The sequence below is a fragment of the Mandrillus leucophaeus genome, unplaced genomic scaffold (assembly GCF_000951045.1).
Source record: "Mandrillus leucophaeus isolate KB7577 unplaced genomic scaffold, Mleu.le_1.0 Scaffold82, whole genome shotgun sequence".
Classification (NCBI taxonomy): domain Eukaryota; kingdom Metazoa; phylum Chordata; class Mammalia; order Primates; family Cercopithecidae; genus Mandrillus; species Mandrillus leucophaeus.
The window spans coordinates 3,356,235-3,375,691 of record NW_012108919.1 but is presented as its reverse complement, the minus strand read 5'-3'; the positions used below and the strand labels follow the sequence as shown (position 1 = coordinate 3,375,691).

Here is a 19,457-nt window from a genome sequence, read left to right as displayed (position 1 = left end):
GTTAGCCAGGATGGTCTTGATCTCCTGACCTCGTGATCCGCCCATCTTGGCCTCCCAAAGTGCTGGGATTACAGGCTTGAGCCACCGCGCCCAGCCTAAAAATCAATTTTCAATGTATGTCCTGTATGCCTGAAGACCCCATCCCTCCCTGGCAGTGCTTAGAAGGGATTTCCCAGCCCTGATTCTCAGCGAGTAGGACTCATGGTCACAGCTGCCACAGGCAGGTGGCCACAGTCAGACTTACCAGGCACAGCACCGAGGTGACGCAGGATGGACCCTGTGTTATTGGGGAGGACGGTGAGGTTCCATCCATGCCTGCAAAGGGGAAGACGAGGGACGTTACAGACTGGCGGGGAAGGATGCAGTCACATCCCGAAGAACACGGACGAGAGAATCCCAGGTTACCTTGAAAAGGGCTCCGATTTTCCCACTGGGAATCCGCTGCCATGAGTGTTGGTGTCCACCTTGCCACAGTGCACTGCCACATGGCAGTCCTTCTCTTCCACTAGCCTCCAGTACTCTTGCTGCAGGGAACAGGAAAGGGCTGGTCAGCACCCCTAAGGTGCTGCAGCCACAGAGCACAGTTCAACCCAACAAAACTGGGACACGAATGTCTGGTGCACACGCCCCTCAGAACAGACGCTCTCTCTGCAGAGTGTCTCCAGCAGGACACTAACGCAGAAAGCAATGACAGGTCACCTCCAAGCATATCCTCCAAATGCCAGAAAGCAGAGTCTCACCCATGTTATGCAGTGTTATTCCCAACAGCCAAAAGGTGAAGCCACCACAGTATCCCCTCCGCAGATGGATGAACAAAATCTACTCCATACCGTGACCTTGTAAAAGGACGTCAGTTCTCACGCGTGCTACAACATGGATGAACCTGGAGGACATTATGCTAAGCACAGTAACTGCCAATTACAAAAAGCTTCCAAAGTGACTTATGTGCCATCTAAACAAATATGGGGACAAAGAATGGGTCAGAACATGCTTTGACTGCAGGCAAGCAGCGGTGCCCAGGCTCCCTTGAGACAAGCTTCCCCGCGCAGTCACCTTCCACTTTGTTCTCAGTGATCACTCCAGAAGCACTAAGTCCTCCTTCCTCATCTCACAAACCTCGGTAAAGCTGGAACCACATTTAGGGAAGAAGCCTAACTTACAAGCACCCAACATCATAGGGTCCAGTTAAGTTCAATGAAGTGCTACTAGCAACACCGAAACCACTTTCCTCAACACTGCGTTGACTTCCACAAAGAGGGGGTCCACCTGGCGGAGTCAGACCTCCACAAATCAAGAACGAATTCCACATTAAACGACTGGATTCCCTCAACAGACTCCCTGAGTGTCCAATCCTGCCATGCGTTTGCTGAAACTGAGGGCGCCCAGCTTCTGGTGGGTCTGTAAAGATGTGGGAAGGGAAGGAAGGGACTCCTCCCAGCTGGTGGCCAACTCCAGGGGCTGTCCACTGGCCTTTTTTGGAAGACAGAGCACAAGAAACTAGGCAATCCAGGCCTGAAGTTTAAATTCCAGCGAATCTCTCCTTTGTGTTTAAATATTTACACAACCGCTAGAGCAAAATCCAGACTTTCAGAGGGAATTAATTCCTGAATAAGAGGCTGTAAGATGAGCTAAGCTTTCATGCACATTACGGATAGTAATAAACTTCTGCACCTCTGGGGAGATGCCCACAGGACACGTGTTGTTTGGCAACAAAGGCCTCTTCCCAGGTCCAATGCTCAGCCCCAGAAAGCCAAGTTTCCTCCACCTGACATCTCTACCACAAACACAACGCGTGCTGTGGAAGCAGCTGCGGCAGCCACACGTGTCCTAGACCAGGGTTCAGCTGACATCGTGGCTGGTGATGGGTGAGGCAGTGGCGGCTGCAGCATAGTAATCACAGCCACAGGTCGGGTGTCAGGCCACTGCGTGAAGTTCAGTGGCTGCACCCAGGGTACACAGCGTAGGCAGCTCCCGCACCTAAGTAGAGACCTAAGTCCTAAGACAGATAAAGATGGTGCTAAAGGTAAACCTCTAATTCCTCACACTAGGAAAGCAGGGTCAGGCCACAGGGCTGGACATCCTAAGCTCTGACAATTGCTTTCAGGAGGTGGGGCAGCAAGCACCACCCAGGGAGGGTGACCAGCCATCCTGGTCTGAGCAGGTTTGAAGGTCACATGTCCAAAACCTAGGCAAAACAAGATACCTGAACCCCCAGTGGTCAGCATGTATACATGGGGCAAACCGACCCTGGATTTTATTTGAAAGAGGTGGCATTAAAGGAAAAAAAAAAAACAAAACGGCAGCAAAAGCCTGTCACACACCAAAAGATAAGGCTGTGGTCAACAAATACCTCCTGTTCCCCGGTCGGCAGCTGCCCTGAACCAGTAATCCGGGTTTGGTTTCTTTCCCTTTCCACGACCAAGCGCTGCTGAGAGCCCACCGACGTCAGCAGCTGGAAGTTCACACGGACTCAGCTGGGCACTGGCCGAGGGGAGGTAAATAAACAGATCCGGTCTCTGTCCTGCAGCGCCGCACACAAAAACTCCCCCTAATTGGTCTGGGCACAGAAGTGCTCACTGTCTTTCCAACCTCATACTAACTCAAAGAAGAGAGTTGGCAGAAGCACAAAAATGGCAATCTGCCAATCCCATTAAATAAAAAATAGAAGGGAAGAAAAAGCACAACTGTGGTTTCAAGGGATTCCAAACATTCTCTTGCATAACAGACACACAGAGGATGGGGTGAGAAGCAGCTGGGTGAGCAAGTAGGAGGAGATGGTGACGGGGAGCAGGGGACGTGCCCAGAACCCGCCCCCTGCACTCAGCAACTCCCCACCTTCATTATAGTGTTTTTGGCTTGTGAACAAGTTTAGATCAACCTAAGTTAAAACATTTGGCTGCCCTGGTGCACGCTCAACACAGAGGATGAACTCAGCCCCGTCTGAGTCCTTTCAGTTCACCGGGCTGCAGGGGTCAGGGCAGGACAAGGATGTCCTCCAGCTCGCCCAGTGGTTCCCACATCATGAGAGGCAACGGGAGGGGCCGCTTCTCTCACCTCGATTTCGGCTGGTGCAGGCTCCTTGCTGAAACACATGCTCATGATATTCCTCGCTGTTCGATAAAAAGTTGTTAGAGAAACAGACCTTCCCTGAAACAAAACAAAAAAAGAGTAAAGCTTCAGAAGCAAAGCTGAGCCCTACTGCAAATGAGGCCACACACCTGTCATGGGCCGCTGCCCCTTGGCGTCCCTGCGGCTGTGGGTCACCTTGTATCCTGAGTTAATGACAGGCAGAGAAGGCAGAAATTCTCTAAGAACCCACAGTGCTAAGAGGAGCGGGAAGACTCCACCAAGGAGAACCCTCATGAGGGCCAAATTGTTCTGCCAGGAACAGAGGCTGCCACCCAGAGGCCCCGAGCGGACGCAGAGCGGAAACATGGAAGGCCCCTCCAAGGCCCTGCTGAAAAAGCCGCTTGCGCTGGAGGCAGAATCCCTCAGCTGACAAAGGCTGCTGCAGGCCAGTGAGGAAGCTATCAGCAGCTGTGACCTGATGGAACTCATGACCAGGGATCCCACAGGAGAGAAGCTGGAGAGACAGAAACTGGGGTGACATCTACACCCTGAGAGTCCGTGCCATATGCACACCTGCCAGGGCAGCAGCCTTCACTGAAGTTACAACCTGGTCGCCTTCTTTCCACAGAACCACCTGCTGTCCCCTCCGCACCTCTTCTTCGATGTCCCTGTTCCCAATAACATCCAGAATGATTTGCTTGTTTTGATAAAATAGCTGAGTGTGTCAGTTTGGGAATCCGGAGTCAGCACCTTCTTTTACCCACCACACCAAATGTAGTGCGTTTTTCAGAGGGAAGCCGTCTTAAGACCCTTGCTATGGTTTCTTTCTTGACCGGGAAAATTTACTACTTGAGTCCAGAAGTATCTCCTGAGCACCTACTGTGTACTAGGCCAAATCCTAGGGGCTGGAGACAAAGCAGTGCCTGAAAAACACACAACACCTCTGGGCCTCGTGGAGCTTCCATTCAGTCTGGGGAACACACAGGCCTCAACCACACAAATATGGGATGGGAGGTGTCGCCAGGTGTCATGTGGAGTGAGGGAGGGTGGTCAGGGAAGGCTTCCCTGCAGAGCACTGGACACTGCAGCGTTCCTGTAGAAGTGACAGGGCCAGAACAGGGAGCAGCAGGTGCTTTGTGCCGTCAGGTCCACGGTCGCAGTCGGTATGGAGACACTGGCTTGTGCCTTTCTCTCCCACAGCAAAGGAACTAGATGAGGTTCTAACTACAGCAACATACTTCCATGCAAATTCTAAGCCGCTCCCAATGGTTTGCTTCTTGTAACATAAAAAAGGTAACTACAAGGAGGGACTGAATTTTGCACCAAGGCAGAGTGCAATGAGCGAAGGTGAGGATGACACCAGCACACAAAAGTCAGCAGCCAGGACACCAGTGCCACAGCGAGTTGCGCAAGCAGGGTCCCCACCCCGTGGGCACATGGCTGCCTGGGGGCGTCGCCATGGCCACCACGCAGAGCTCCAGTACATTTCCGTGATGAAATCTAGAAATATCCTTGACAGGGTGAGTTTTTAAAAATCCAAACCTCTTTTTCGGATCAAACATATGCTCACAGAATTGGCCTTCCTCAGTAAAAAGTAAAAACGTTGACAGTTTCTCATTTCACCAGTTGGCTATTCAAAATCACAGGAGTGAGTGACTTTACCTGACAAAGGCTTCTCAGTAAAACATTCAGGAAACACCAAATAAAATTCCCCAGAGCTTAAAGTCTCTGGGTCACACTTTCTCTTAAGAACATTTATGAAGTCAAATACAAGGCAGTTGTGTCTTGGCAGGCTGCATCCTGCAACCCCCACACCGCATGGCCACCAGGCAGCCTTAGGCAATGGGAGAGGACACTCAGGTAAAAGGGACCCAAACCCTCTCAGGGTCTCAGGTCAGAAAAACTGAGTATCTCTTTCCAGAGAAGTGTGCAAGTATATGAGATGCAGCCTGAGGTGGGTCTGCAGGGCCTGGACTTAAAGTGAAGCAGCAACGCCAGGGGTCAAGTCAACTCTTCCTCTGTATTTTTAAGATGTGTGATGGAATCAGAAGCCCGCATTGCCTCAACTACAAGGCCAGGCCAGAGCCTGCAGTCAGGAAGTCATGGGCACCTGAGGGTATGGCAGAGCTTAGCGATAACCAACAGCCAGTTCCCAGTGCAGCAGAAACCCACTAGCCACACGCCCCCACCAGGCTCACGAGGGCTGGAGCAGAGAACACTTCCCTCCCAGTGAATCCAGAACTGGAACCGCAGAGGACACGCATGTGCCAGGCAATTCAGCAGAGACTGCAACTTAGCTGGGCTCGGCCAGCTGGGCCCCAGGTGCTCCGCTACCCACTGGCAGGCTGGAGAAGGGAGGAAGCCCCAAGCCTTGCTTCAGAGCCAGGCCAGCTGGGAGGGCTGCCAAGAGGAGAGCCATGGACTCTGCCTCCCTTGCTTCTTGGAGGGGTGAGTCTCCTCAGGATGACTGTGCTGCAGTGAGACCTGGCGGAGATGGGGAAACGCTGCGCGTTTCAGTTTGCTGGTTTATCCCCAACTCTTCCCTCCACAGCGTGTGAATGGTGAGATTCATTTTGATGGCTTTATCAGGGATAGCCCTCCACAGAGAGGACCTGGCAACGCTGGGCTGGCAGTGAGGTGAGCAGATGGAAATGAGGAGGCAGAGAAAACAAGCGAGCAGCGTCCACTGAGGGTCCAGCCAGTGAAAAGTTCAGCTGGGTTTGGGCAGCTGTCAAGTACCAGGATGAGACAGAACTGGGGATGCAGGGGAAACAAAGCACGCAGCCGAGGTACTTATCCCTGGCATATCCCTGCACGCAACACGCACACGCAAGCCAGTTAATGAAAAGGAAACCCGAGGCCCTGGGCGGGCAGGAATAGACTCGTGGTGTCTTCGCGGAGTGGACTTCCCCTCCCTCACCGGGTCTCTTGCTGCCCCACCTTGCATCAATGTTCCATCAATGCACCCAGAAGGCCCTCACTAGGTTCCTTGATATTGGACTTCCCAGGCTCTACAACCATGAGCCAATGCATTTCTGTTCATTACAAATTCCCCAGTCTGTAGTAGTTCAGCAGCACAAGTGGACTAAGTCAACACCCTCACCCAGTACAGTGGCCTGCCCCTCCTTCATCACACCAGGGAGTCAGAGAACGCGCCATCCAGTGCACAGCATGCCCCACTTCCTCTCTCATTCCTCCCGCACTCCTGCAGCTGGGGTTGGCTGCTCTACGGAGGCCCCTACCTTATAGATGCACTTGTGGAAGTCATTGAGGACGCCTTTGTCCTCCTCCTCCTCCTTGACCACTTCTTTTTCCTGAGCGAAGAGTCGCCGCCGGCCGGTCTTCAGCTGGGCCTGGCCCACCTCCTTGAGCTTGCTGCGGAAGCCGTTCCTGGGGGCCACGCCATGGATGAGCCCATTCTTGGGCTCGAAGCGGGGCAGAGGGTGGAACTTGTGGTGGTCATTCTCTGTGTGGCCTTCCAGCGGTCCCTTGCGCTTCTCCAAGATCTCCTTTTCCATCAGCACTTCCTTCTCCAGCCGCCGGTGCTCCTCAGGGGACAGGGAGTCGTAGGAGAGCAGGTACTGGCAGTAGGCCTCCTGCAGCTTGGCCAGCCGGTCCTGGGCAGTTCTGGGGATGCGCAGCATGTCTGCTAGTTTGTTCCATTTTTTGAGGTCAGTCACTTGCTGCATTCCGCCCATCTCATTAATCAGCCGGAAAAAGCAGGCCAGGTCGAGCTCGCAGCCCCCTGGGACGGCGAAGGGGATAAAACGGGACAGTCAGTGAAAGGGACACGAACAAGATGTTCCTCATTCAACCTGTAATTCTTGAACTCCTACTATGAGCCAGGACTCTGACAGGCTCTGGGGAGAGAGCGGCGAACAGCAGGCTTCCAGTCTACAGAGACGGGGGCGTTACACAGTGATGGGTCACGGCCATATGCTACGGCCACGTGGAAAAAGGGACTACCATTTTAGGTGGGGAGCATCTGAGGAGGCAGCATTTAAGCTGGGGCTTGGCTGAAGAGGAAGCGAGCTAGCCAAACGGACATACAGGGAGGAACATCCCAGTGTGCCATGTACTGGCGCATGCCTTCTCACATGGAGGCAGGTGTCATGAGAAGACCAGCTCCCCAGTGAAGAGCGGGCAGGGGTCCTGGCTGCACCCACAGCCCAGTGTCACCTGGAATAGCTTTCACACATACTTGCTACCAACTCCCAAATCCCACCCACCCACTCACTCCACCCATCCACCCACTCACACACAGTTAGTTTATTTTCAATTCCGCCGGATTTCCAGAGCAAAGAGCAACACCCACGTGAGGACACAGGGCAGTACATCTGTGCCTTAGCCTCATCCCGCGCCCATCCAGACAGTGGGCTGCTTCTCAGTGTGTAAGCTGGTGCTCAGTGCCCTTCCTGATCAGGTCACAGACCAGCGCAAATGCGCATCCAACCTGGACAGGTTTTAATGCACGCCCTGTGGCTTTTCTAGATGGGAATGGAAAAAGCAACCTTCGTCGGGCCAAATAAAGAAAGGGGGGGCGGGAGGGATTTTCCAAAATAATCATCAACAAAATGCTAAACAAAGTATAAATTAATAACGTTTTAAATCTTTAGAGTGTGGGGATATGTTGTTTTTAAGTAATATTGTTTTTAAGTAATAAAAGGCAAAGTGTGCATGGATCCAGTCCAGGCAGGGTCCCTGCACACACCAAGCATGGCCGGACCCACCAGGTGAAGTGTCTGAACCACCTCGGCAGACAGAGCACACACAAGAGAGCGAGTTCCTGGCACATCAGCAAGACCAGGGATGGGGACACAGAGCCTGAATTCCACTTACACTAAGTGGCAGGACAGTGGGCTGATGTGGTTGTGGAGAACAGGGGGGTGGGGGTAACATCAATGAGGAAACTGTCCCCAGCCTTGACAGGAGGGACCTAAGACCAGAGACTCCACAACTCACTCCAGGTCCCACAGACTCCCAGAGTCCCAGATGGGACTCAAGGTGGGTTTCCGGCTGACAATCGGGAGTTCTTCCCTCCAGGGCAGGTGGGCCCGGTCTCAGCTTACAGAGGTAGGTACCAAAACCAGTCCCCAACCAGAACAAGTCCTCCACCGTACGCGTGACTCAGAACACAGGTCAGAGAAGGGAGAAAATCCATACTTTCATATTTCACTCTAAGTAGATTATAATGCAAGAGCACCTGAAAATCACACAGCGCTTGCAAGAATTCTTCATGGAATCCTCATCCACTGTGATCACTCCCATTCAGGGCCTTGAGGCTGCTACATGGCCAAGCCCCTTCCCCACCCAACTCCCACCAGCGGCACAGCGGCTCCCTGGGGCCTACGGTGGGAGTGAACCTGCACAGAGGCAGAAGGCACATCCGCTGGGGTGGATTTCAGGCTATTACTTCAAAGTTATTAAGTTTCTACCACTGTCAGATGGCTGAGCTCAGACCCCCAGCCCTGAGGTCTTGCTGGGTCGTAAGCAAGTCAGTACCCCTCGGACAGAACGTCAGATGCCTTAGACTTCTGGGAGACGGCAACAAGCACAGCACAGGGAGGCACAGTATGGCTTCTGTCCCAGGGTACGGGCGTCAAGGGTAAAGAAAAACCTACTCTAAACAAAAGGGGCTGTTGCTACGATGTCAAGTGTGCTCTCGAGGCTCCATCATCCACCTAGCAGAGTAGGGAAACTCAGAATGTTTCCCTCCTGTCTGCAGGTCTCCAAAGGCAGGAGGACTCAGTGCGGTTCCATCACTGACTCAGTCACTGTGTCCCAAGCAGTCACGGGACGTGGTCAGCAGGCGTGGGTGCACGCGTGTGCAAAGTCTGCTCCCTGCACTGCTGCCTGTCACGTGCCATTCCCAACAGCAGAGCACAAACCAACAACTCCTGCAAGTTAAGGTGACTGTTACTCAGGCATCAGCCCTAGCAGGCACCTGCTGAGGGGAACCACTGAACCTCCATCCTGCCTGGAAGCCTATCTTGCTGCCAAATCCCTGACACTTAAATGATGGCTACATGTCTCCATGCCTTTGAAAATTCAGGATCTCCAAAATGGAGGTGTGGCCTGTTTCCTCCCATGGGTCTAGACTAATGGGGGTTGCAACCTTACCTGGATGCACCTCACTGCACAGAACCCACTTAGCCTTAACAGGGCAAGTTCATTCTCGCCCTGTGTCCCCAGTGCCAGGAGTCAAGAGAGGATGACAGGGAAGGAGAGCTACAGGGGAACCCAAGAGGAGTCTCTGCCTGCAGCCCACCCCGAGGAGCAAGAGTCTGCATGACAGCCCAAATATGCATTCGCTAAGGATCCACTGTGACAAGTTTGCAACAGCCCCAGCCAGAGCTGCACCTGGTCTCAGAAAAAATGTCAACAGATACCCTGACCTGTGGCCTTGACAACATCGCCAGAGAAACTGAAGCTCAAGGAAAAACAAAGAAGAAGAAGAGACAAGGCTGAGCAGGATAAAAAATGTCCTGCAGGACCCTAGAGGGCTATGGGCTGCATGGTGCACCCTCCAAATTCGTATGTTGAAGCCCTGACCCCCAGTACCTCAGGACATGAATGAATTTGGAGACAGGGTCTTCAAAGGGGTAATTATGTTAGAATGAGGTCAGTAGGATGGGCCCTCATCCAAAGACACAGACACACACAGAGGTAGGACCCTGTGAGGGCACAGGGAGAAAACAGCCATCCACAAGCCAAGGAGGAAGGCCCTGGGAGAAACCAACCCTGCCGGCCCCTAGACCTTGGGCTTCCAGCCTCCAGAACTGTGAGGAATGTCTGTTGTAAGTTCAACAGTCAGTGGCGCTTTGCAGTGGCAGTCTAGCAGAATCCAGAGGAGCAGCGTTCCCCACTGACCCCCTGGCCCCTGCTCTGACTCCAGCAGTTGTGGGTAGAAGTTGACAGCCCAGGGGAAGCAAGGGGCCCACCCCAGATCCAAGCTTAATACCATTCTTGTCCTGCCACCAACGCCCAGGACCTGGGAAGAAGGGCAGCAGGGGGAATGAGCTGAGAAGCCCACTACTCCCGAGACAGGGGAGCCGAACTGGAGCTTCTGCAAGGGAAGAGAACGTGAAGACTGTGAGGGAACTGCAGGGATCTGGGGCAGGCAGGGACACTCCCCCACCCCCCAGCCCAGACCTACCTATGAGCGGGAGCTCGTCCATGGTGATGCCCTGAGATTTGAGGTGCTTCTTGATGCAGGCCAGCCGCTGCACGTTGGGGCCCCAGCGCCGGCCCAGCTTGTGGATGTGCTGAATCTGCGTGACAAACCGCATCTCATCGTTGAGCTTGCACTCGGGCCGCCAGTCTGGAGGGGGGATCACCCTGCACATCCCAAACTTCTCCACCTGAGCGCGGACCGACTCGATGTAGATGAGCGGGTCGTGGAACTCCTTGGCGGAGGGCCTAAGGACGGGGATCTCGTCCATGGCCGCCCACCCGGCCTTGCCGCCGCCCTTCTCGGCCTTGCCCGAGTCCTGCGGCTTGTGCACGGACTCCGGTTGCGAGGTAGAACGATTTTCACAGGAGGCGCCGTCCGCCTTGCCATGTGCTTGTCTGCCTGGCGTGCTCTTCCCGGCCGTGGCCCGCTTCGGCCGATTCCTCTCCAGACTGCGCTCCGGCACTTCCTTCTTCACGTGTCCGTTCAGCAGACCTTTCTCGGCCGGGGCCTTCTTACCAGGGCCTTCCGCGGGGCCAGCCGCCCCTTTCATCTTCTTGGGGGGCGACTGTGGCTTCTCCGCCTGGTGTGCCTCTTCCAGTCTCCTCTTGGAGTTCCGCAGCCCCTCCCGCAGCTGCAGGCCCTCCCGCAGCTGCCGCCCCCCAACCTCCTTAGTGCATGACTTTGGGTTCAACCTGCCACTGACCTTGAGGCCATTGACGGCGGGCCCGGTGGACTTGGACGCCCCCCCGAGGGATAGCACCTGTTTGCGGGTTTTTGCATTGCTACTTTCAGTTTTCCCTGAGATTGTGTGGTTGACAGCGGAACTGGGCTTGTGGTGATTGGGTTTGGTGTCCTTGACCAGTTCTCTCTTGGCTTTGGTGTATGTGACAGCCCCCTTCGTCACCGTGGCAGTGTACTTCACAGTTTTGGATGGTGAAGGTCTGACCTCGCGCATCTTTTTGGCACTGGTTGCACCTGCACCCAGAGATGACATTCGAGTGACTCCGTTTACCTTAGAAACCTGTGGAGCAGCAGAAGCAGAGGCGGAAAAAAACGCAGAATTAGTACCTGCCACGAAAACGACGGGCCCACCCGTGAGAAAGGGCCCTGGGTGCTGGGGATGAACAGAACCAGCAGCCTGTTTGTGATAAGAAGAGATGTGGAAATGCCAGCAAAGAGAAGCAAAATACACATCCAAGAATTAAGCAGCGATGTCCACTTTCGGAATCCACTATACACCTATCCTTCTTCACAAAAGTATGCAGCCTGCCCCAGGCACTTCCTAGCCGGGTTTCCTGTGTGTATTTTCACGTTCCCATGGCTCTTCCAGGAAATCTGGTGTTTCACAATGAAGACCTCCCCACGTGCCAGACAATCACCTGTCCTGAGCTTCTAAGAGTTGATGACAGCAAGATCCTGCTTCCTTGGGAGAAGTGGAGACAGACACACACACACATCCCTGTTCCAAGAAAAGTCATGTCTGCTATTTCTGTGCTCCAAATAGCAGCACGACCTGCCCACAGGATTTAGAAATCTATGTGGCTAAAAAAAGAAGGAAAACAAAAATACTATGGAAGGAAAAGAACAGCAGTGCCCATGTGGTTTGGCTCCGGGTGGCAGGCCGGGCCCGGAGGTGTGGCTGCAAACTGTCAGCAGCTGCCGTCTGCTTTCCTTGTGGAGACAAGCCCTGGACAGGGCCAGGCTGGATGGAAGAGGGATGTCCCGACCTCACTGGTGAGCAACACATGCCAACTCTCATCTGCACACGTGCTTCCTATATTTTCCCACCCTTTACAAACTTTCCCACATATTTTCCCACCCTGGACAAACTTTCCATTGGGTTCTATGGGACCTGGGCAAACAGAGGCAGTCTTACAGCTTGGACGCCACAGTAATCCTGGGACACACAAATGTCACAGAAAATGGGGAGCGACAATGACAGACACCATAAATGCACAGGCTTCAAACAAGAATGATGAAGGGACCCCAATGGGCTGCTGCCAGACATGCTGGTTTTGAGGAGATGTCTTCTCCGTGTCACGATGTAGCCACTGACCCACCACTTAACAACTTGGGCATTACTTTCCACCTATGATATGAGTTTAAAGTCAGGGACTTCAGGGTTTTATAACCACCACCATCTCCAAAGGAAGAAGCCTAAAAATCACACAATTACTGAGAAACACGGAACAGAAACACGAGCCCCCTCTTCTCCCCAACAGTCCCTGAGAGGAAGATGCCAGGGTCGGGGGAGCCTGCACCTCCTGGTCAGGAGAGCTGGCCTCACGCAGTGATGGCCAAGAGGGCACTGAAACACCAGTGCCACTACAAGGCTGTGCAGGACTGCCCTCACATGGGGACGAAGGTCCCCAGATGGCAGGTAATGAGTCTTAGTGACCTTTGTACTAAACCTAGGCCTGGCCCAGGAATAAGCAGTTACCTTAAGTGGGGGTGGGGTGTGGGATGAAACTTCCCAAAGGCATCCAAACCAGTGGCTCTCAGCATCCCCTACAGGGCTGATGTAAACAGATCACTGGGCCCTACCCGCACAGGGTCCAAGTCAGAGGGTCTGGGATGGGGCTGAGAATGTGCGTTTCTAACCAGGTCCCAGGTGATGCTGTGCGCTGACCTGGGGACCACGCTTGGAAGCACTGAATGAGGTATCAGTGAAGTTTATAAAAATCGAAAAGGAAAGAAGCCACTAAGACCTGTATTTCTCTATATGCCACCAGTTAAATACAGTCCAATCAAAGCCACAAATTCTTGGTAGGACATCATCTCTTAGAAGCCAGCCCCAGGGAGACCTCATTCTTGGAGCCAGGATCTCAGGCCCCATGAAGAGGCAGAAGGGAAGGCCCAGCAATCACACTCAGGCTCCTAAACCAGGAGTCACCCTATTAAAAAAAAGTGGGACTGCCAGACAGGGTCTGGAATAAATAATGGGAAACCCTTTTGGAGAGGAAAAAAGCACCTGGCAATGATAAATTTAAAACAGACTTATAAAACCAGGGGTAAGAACAGACAGAAATATTCCCTGGTAAGTGCCATTAATCTGCAAGAGGAGGTATAGTGAGGAATGCAAATCTCCTAGTTTTAATTGTTCTTTCAAATGCTTCCACTAAAACCAAAACAAGACAAAACATTTAGAAAAACAAAAGCAAACAGTAAACTCCAGCTGGGGCTGATCTTTATTTCCAGCAACAAAGCCGGGGGCGGGGGTAGGGTCAGGAACCTCAGTGAAGGGCTCTATCTCGGGTTCAGACAGTGGAAGACAACACCTCTACAGTTGGCTCAGTCTCCTGTTAATCTGTAGGGGTGCAGTCTGTTTCACCCCCATTCCCAGCACAAGAGTCTCCTTAAGGAGACTGACTACACGATGCAGCTGTGATCATCTCTTCCTACAGATGGGGAATCGCCAGTCAAAATGGCAAACTCCAGACGGTGCCAGACATAACCAACTCCTGTGAGGTTCAGGCGTCAGCCACCACTACTTGCTGAGGTTTGGTTCAGTGTTTTCCAAACCTGGCACCCCTAAAACCCTTGGGGGAGCTTCAAAATAATGTAAAGCCCTTCCCTCTAGATTCTGCACTAATTGGTGTTTAAAAGCCCCAGATGGCTGTGTTGCCGCAAATCCATGCACCCTGCCCTTCCCTAACACCCCTGTGCAAATGCCAGAGCGCTATGTCTCTCATATTCTATCTGAAATAAGAGTGTAAGGCCTTTGGTTCCATCCATTCTGGCTTCTCGGGGGCACCTGAGTTCATGGCTAGCAATGCTACAGGGAAGTAAATTTTCTACACAGCTGAATTCTATGTATCACTATCTTCAATGGCAAAAGGAACACCTTATTTACATCTTTCTGAAAAACTAAATACTGAATTATTGGCAAGGTGTACATTCAAATAACTTGCTTTATAAGAAAATGAGTTGCACTATTTTCCTTCTTACTATTACAACAGTTATCTTCAACAGTATCCACCCAGATATCACACACGCACGCCCATGTAACAAGCTCAAAGACTAGATGGATCTCACCCACAACACAGAACAGCGAAGTTCAAACAAATAAATTACAAAGACTGAAAAGGGCAAGTGCTACTGGCTGTCTTCCCCCTCGACACCCGGAGGGTCCGTGTTCTAGGCCCACCACGAGAGGCCACAGAGGAGCTGACAAGCTAACACGTGAAGCAGTCTGCCCCCTCAAGCTGCTCCATGTGTCCTAAAAGGGAGAAATAAAACAGAACCAACAACTCAGCCAGCACCACCATTGTGGGGAAACCCGGGACCCACCAATCTAACAAAAAGATACCCCTTTTCTTGGCCTGGACTTGTCTCTAAGGAGCCAACGCTTAATCAGTACAAAAGAAAACAAAAGAATGGAGGAAGGCATTGTCTTACCTTGCTACCGAAGGTCTCCCCCCACCCACCTCTATCTGTATCAATTAAAACCCCAGTTATGCAGCCAGTGCGCTACAAGGAAGGTCACTGCTGCACGTCCTGAGGGATTCCACGTAAGAGCACACACAAGAAGTCATCTGAGCTCGCTGAGGAATGAGCGCCGTGGTGGGCTACAGCAGGGCCCTCCACTGAATGACAATACATTTCAGCTGAGCAGCGCTTGAAGCTGCTCCTTCTCTCAGCTCTGTTGTGGATTTCTGGCTTCTCGGCCCATTGCCCCCTACCCCCAACCCAGCTCTGCAGAAAGTGAGGTGTCTGCAGCGTGTGCTCCTTGACCCACAGCCATCCGTCGCTCGTGTCTTTGATCCCAGGCACACGGCCATGAGGTATTAGAGCAACCCCTCCTAGTCATAAAAGAGTGGTTTCAATTTAACAGGCAAGGTTGAGAGCATTTTCAAGTTACATTCAGCCAGATGAGTACTTGCAACAATATCTCATTCTTCTCGCAGAAGGGATATAAGGGGAGAGATATGAAAGCCTGGGACATCAAACGTTCCTACCTTTGTTTTTAATAATGGAAATTCCATCTTAAAAACTGTACCCGGTCCACACTCTGTGTGCTTGCTTCAAGAATATAAAATCCCTCCCCTCCACCCTTATTGGTTTTTCTCCACCTCACCATCGACACACACAATATTTAAATCAACTCAATATGATGACAGATGAAAAGGAGAAACATGCAGTTCCAAGGCAGAGCAGAAGATGAGAAATGACTCTGATGTTTTTGGTTAACTAAGCAAAAATGTTGTAGTCGCTCAAGATTACGATGCTGTCCTCAGTTCAACCTCAGATTCACTGGCACGCTCTTCTTTCCCACGAGAGGGAGCCGTTGAGCCGAGGCCTCTGCCAGCCTTTCAAAACAGAGCCAGAGCCCAGAGAGAGAAACAGTTGGTGGCTGGGTATAGTCCATTTGCACTTTCAAACTTGAATCAAAAACAAAGAGCCTGAACAGAAGCGAAATGCACTGGACAGACAGTGAGTTATGGAAGGGGAGGAGCAGCCTGCTCAAACACTGACCGCAGCAGCACGTGGGCAGGAGCCTTCTATCCGAGGCCAAGGGGAACATGCTCTAAAGAGATGCCTGGGTTCTACCAGGAAATCTAGATGTACCTATAACCTCTCCTCCCATTGAAGGCAATGTAACTGAGTCACAAATACCACACCACCAGCAAGTGCAGTTCAAATGACAAAATGATGTCATGAGAAGAAAACCTTAAACATTTTTTAAAACTAATACGATTTTCTAGGTTTCCTTCTCGACAGTCGTATTTTCCAGAACTTTAAAAGAATATTCTCAATTCCTTGGCCCTCTCTGAATCTTACCAAGGCAGGACTTTTCTGCAACGCCTGTCCATTTTCATATGAAAACCTCTTCAGTGACGGTGGCCTAGCTCAGTGTAAGGTCCTGCAAAACCCGCGGGATGAGCCAGTTGATCATTTTCTTCTCACACTGAGCCTCAGCATAAGAAATGAGAATCACATGTGGCCACATCTGGTGCAATATCCTGGCTCACAAACCACACAGATTTCTACACAAGTACAAAACCTGCTCATGACTCTCTTGGAAAACTAATACTTCAAAACCCTTGCTAGGAATAAAGCTCGTTTGTTGCACCATCCCCTAAACTTGTTACTTTCTGTCACCGCATGTAAGCAGATGTACTACTGCAGGAAAGCAACAGAAAAACACCATTTGCTCCTTGGTGAGACCCTTTACCAGACAACCAAATTATTACCCAGGGGCAATCCCAGCCCCGTGACAACTGCAATGTTTTACAGGCACATGCATTCCATGACAAAGACAGCTCATTTGGTATTATCGAGAGTAAACGGTCGGTCAGAGCCCTCTCACCAAGAAAAAGGTGTATGCACTGGTGTGTTCTAACTCTCGGGTTCTAGGGACTCCACAAATGGCACACGCTATCAGACAGTATTACGCAGTACGCAGGAGGGGAAGTGGTTTTAGACTCGGCAGACAGGTGTGTGCCCCCACACAGTTCATTAGAGCAAGCAGGGCAAAGGGACTTCTCAGCAGCACCCCCTAAAAATTATATCCCTCCACATTTCATACAATCTCATTTATGCTTTTAAGCTGAACAATAACCAAAAAAACCCCCTAAATATCATATTTGAAATGAAAGATCAGAGTATCCTCTGGGCCCACATCTTTCACGCAGTTGAAAAGATGAAAGGTCACAGTCTAATCATTTGCATCAAGCAGTCACAAGGGAATCTACAATTTGCTTTTATTGACCTTATTTTCAGAGTATTTAACTAATAGGATCTGGGGGTTTGAAAATTTTCCTTTTATTTCTCACAATGTCCCTGTGCAAGGAGTTGGTAAGACTGGCTCCAAAAGAATAACAGGGCCCAGGAAGGTTAAATATCACATCTCAAGACTCATTGAAGGTCAGGGTCACAGCCAAATTAGAATCTGGAGCCATGGGTCATCCCATCTGGGCTGGTTAGACTGGAACAGGGAGGCAGGAGGAGAGGGAAGAGGGAGAAAGTGGGGAAAGGGTGACAGGAGAGGATCCCTGCCCTGCATGAGCATATGGCGCTACCTGCAAGGACTCTACCCTGAGCCCTGGAAGCAGCTGAGCTTCCCGCACTAACTCAGAGGCCTGCTGTGTGAGAGGCACCCCAGGACCTCTTTCCTGCACCTCAGATCCTGCACAGAGAACAGGTCACACAAACATGCCATGGAGCACGGAGGCAGGCAGGGCCATCCCAGGCTAAGGCGGTACTTGCTGTTCCTCCTCAGCTCTTTACGCTGTCCAACTGTGCTAATTCCTCTCATCCCCTTAACAAAGGGAAACCTTGAACTGAATGAAGGGCAAGTGCTGAGAGTGAGCTCTGACCAGCTGAGACGACAGGCGTATCTCACGCACCTCCGTTCGTGACCGCGCAAGAGGGTGTGTGCACCCATGTCTGTCCGTGCATGAGAATGTGAACAGTCACATGTACATGACTCAGGTCCTCTGCCACCCTTCATTCCTGCCTCGCCATCCCGAGGATGGGTTCTCAGGGCAGAAACGCAAGATCTGGAAGCTCACCTGGATATGGCCTTAAGTTCTGATGTGGCCCATTAGAATTTTACCACAAGTAAACTCAAAAAACTCAAAAAAGCAAAGTGGGATGAATAGAAGATAAACAAAAACAAACAATCAACTTAACCCTACTCTAGGATCCTGGGAAAACAGGATGCAGTCACATGGTGTAATCACTGTCTGTCTTTCTCTCTGGGTTGCTTCTAATTCTGTTCTCTTTCATGAGCAAAAACCTTAGGTTGTAGAGTTCTGTACACGTCTCCCTCAGACCAAAAGCATTAGGAACAGGATAGGAGTGAAGAATCACAGACCCAGGACCAAAGCTCAGTGCGTCCCTGGGCTTTGTGCCTCCAGTGCTGACAATCCGGGGTCCAATGGTTGACAGACGCCAGGTGAGCGCATGATATGGCCCAATTCCACACGGTGGCTGTTGCCTCTGGGAAAACTGAGGTCTGTTTTGGCAACAGTGGCCAGTGTTTAATACGTGCTAGGTGTGTGTGGACTGTGAAAACATCAATGTGGTGATGATTCTTGCCATGCCCACCTCCCCACCAACTGCATACTATTTGCTAGGTAAAGGTTCACGTGTGCATGCACGCATACCTGTCTGCCTGTGTGTGGCTACAGTCACATGTTCACATTCAGAGAGAAATATCCACATCACCACCAAGAATGAGAAAGACCACCTCCACCACAAGATGAAGTCCAGTATGTTCACACCACAATAACCATGTACACAATGACCATGCTAGTCACTCTGCAACACGGCCAGCCAGGAAATCCCTTCTATCCCCTCCATAACTTCCTCTGAAGCTACTTTAAGGATCAGAGCCTCCAGTTTTTCTGGGGAAGATTTTAACACTGTATGTTTAACTCTGTGAGGAAAGCTCATCAATGATCCCATGACTCAGCGGATGTTAAAATGGAGTGGGGAACAGGAGCACGAGGAATCAGTGAAATGCCACCTGTCCGGGGGACAAGCCCTCAGCTGTGTGCATGCAGGAACCTGCCTTTATCCCCACTACTCATCCCTAGGGTTGTGAGAAATCAATATCCAGGAATGGGAACATCTGGACAGCAATAATGGCCAAGCCCTGAGGGATTCTTCAAAACTGCCTGACCAGGACTGGCATTATCTGTGGCCCTCTTGGGGGCCAGGGGGCCGAGGGGGGCAGGGCGGGACAGGCAGGGGCAAGGAGGTGGTCAGGGTGGCATCTACCTGCACTCTGTGGATGCTATGGCCTGGGACTCAAATGCCTTCAGTGGAAGAGGTGCCACCCAGCCACACCCAATTCCACAGACTGCTCGGCAGTGCACACAACATGCACATATTCTGCTTCAAAGGCCAGGTGGTGAAATGGTAACTTGTCACATCAAAAAAAATGGAAAAGTAGACCAGGATCATCCACTAACAGAACTATGCCATGTGCAGGCCTATTTCAAAACCTAACCTGAGAAAAACATGTTCCCTGCCACTCTACCGCTCATGTGGAGCCCAGGGTGGGTGGGTGGGTGGGAGAAGGCTTAAGTAAGGAAGTGAGTTCCCTTTCTGGGTGAATGCAGTTGGTGAATGCATTGGTACCCAGGGATGAATGCAAATCCAACTGATGGATCTTCACAGAACAAAAGGTGCAGGCGCCTGCAGCCTGTACAAAGGTGTGCTCTGTCTCTCCCTGTCTTGCTTCTGAGCATCACTTCCTGCTTCT

At 51.6% G+C, this 19,457-nt stretch overlaps 1 protein-coding gene across 3 annotated transcripts in view; it reads right to left on the bottom strand.

Annotated features, from left to right (window-relative positions):
• The window catches only part of JARID2 (jumonji, AT rich interactive domain 2), a 328,805-nt gene that overhangs the window by 16,554 nt on the left and 292,794 nt on the right, over positions 1-19,457 (bottom strand). For all 3 annotated transcript variants that reach the window (XM_011967920.1, XM_011967921.1, XM_011967922.1), the window contains 5 exons: positions 10,226-11,264; positions 6,312-6,814; positions 3,055-3,147; positions 406-524; positions 245-315 (listed from right to left, as the gene is read on the bottom strand). In XM_011967920.1, coding sequence (XP_011823310.1) covers positions 245-315; positions 406-524; positions 3,055-3,147; positions 6,312-6,814; positions 10,226-11,264 — 1,825 coding nt within the window. The remainder of the gene's footprint in view (positions 1-244; positions 316-405; positions 525-3,054; positions 3,148-6,311; positions 6,815-10,225; positions 11,265-19,457) is intronic.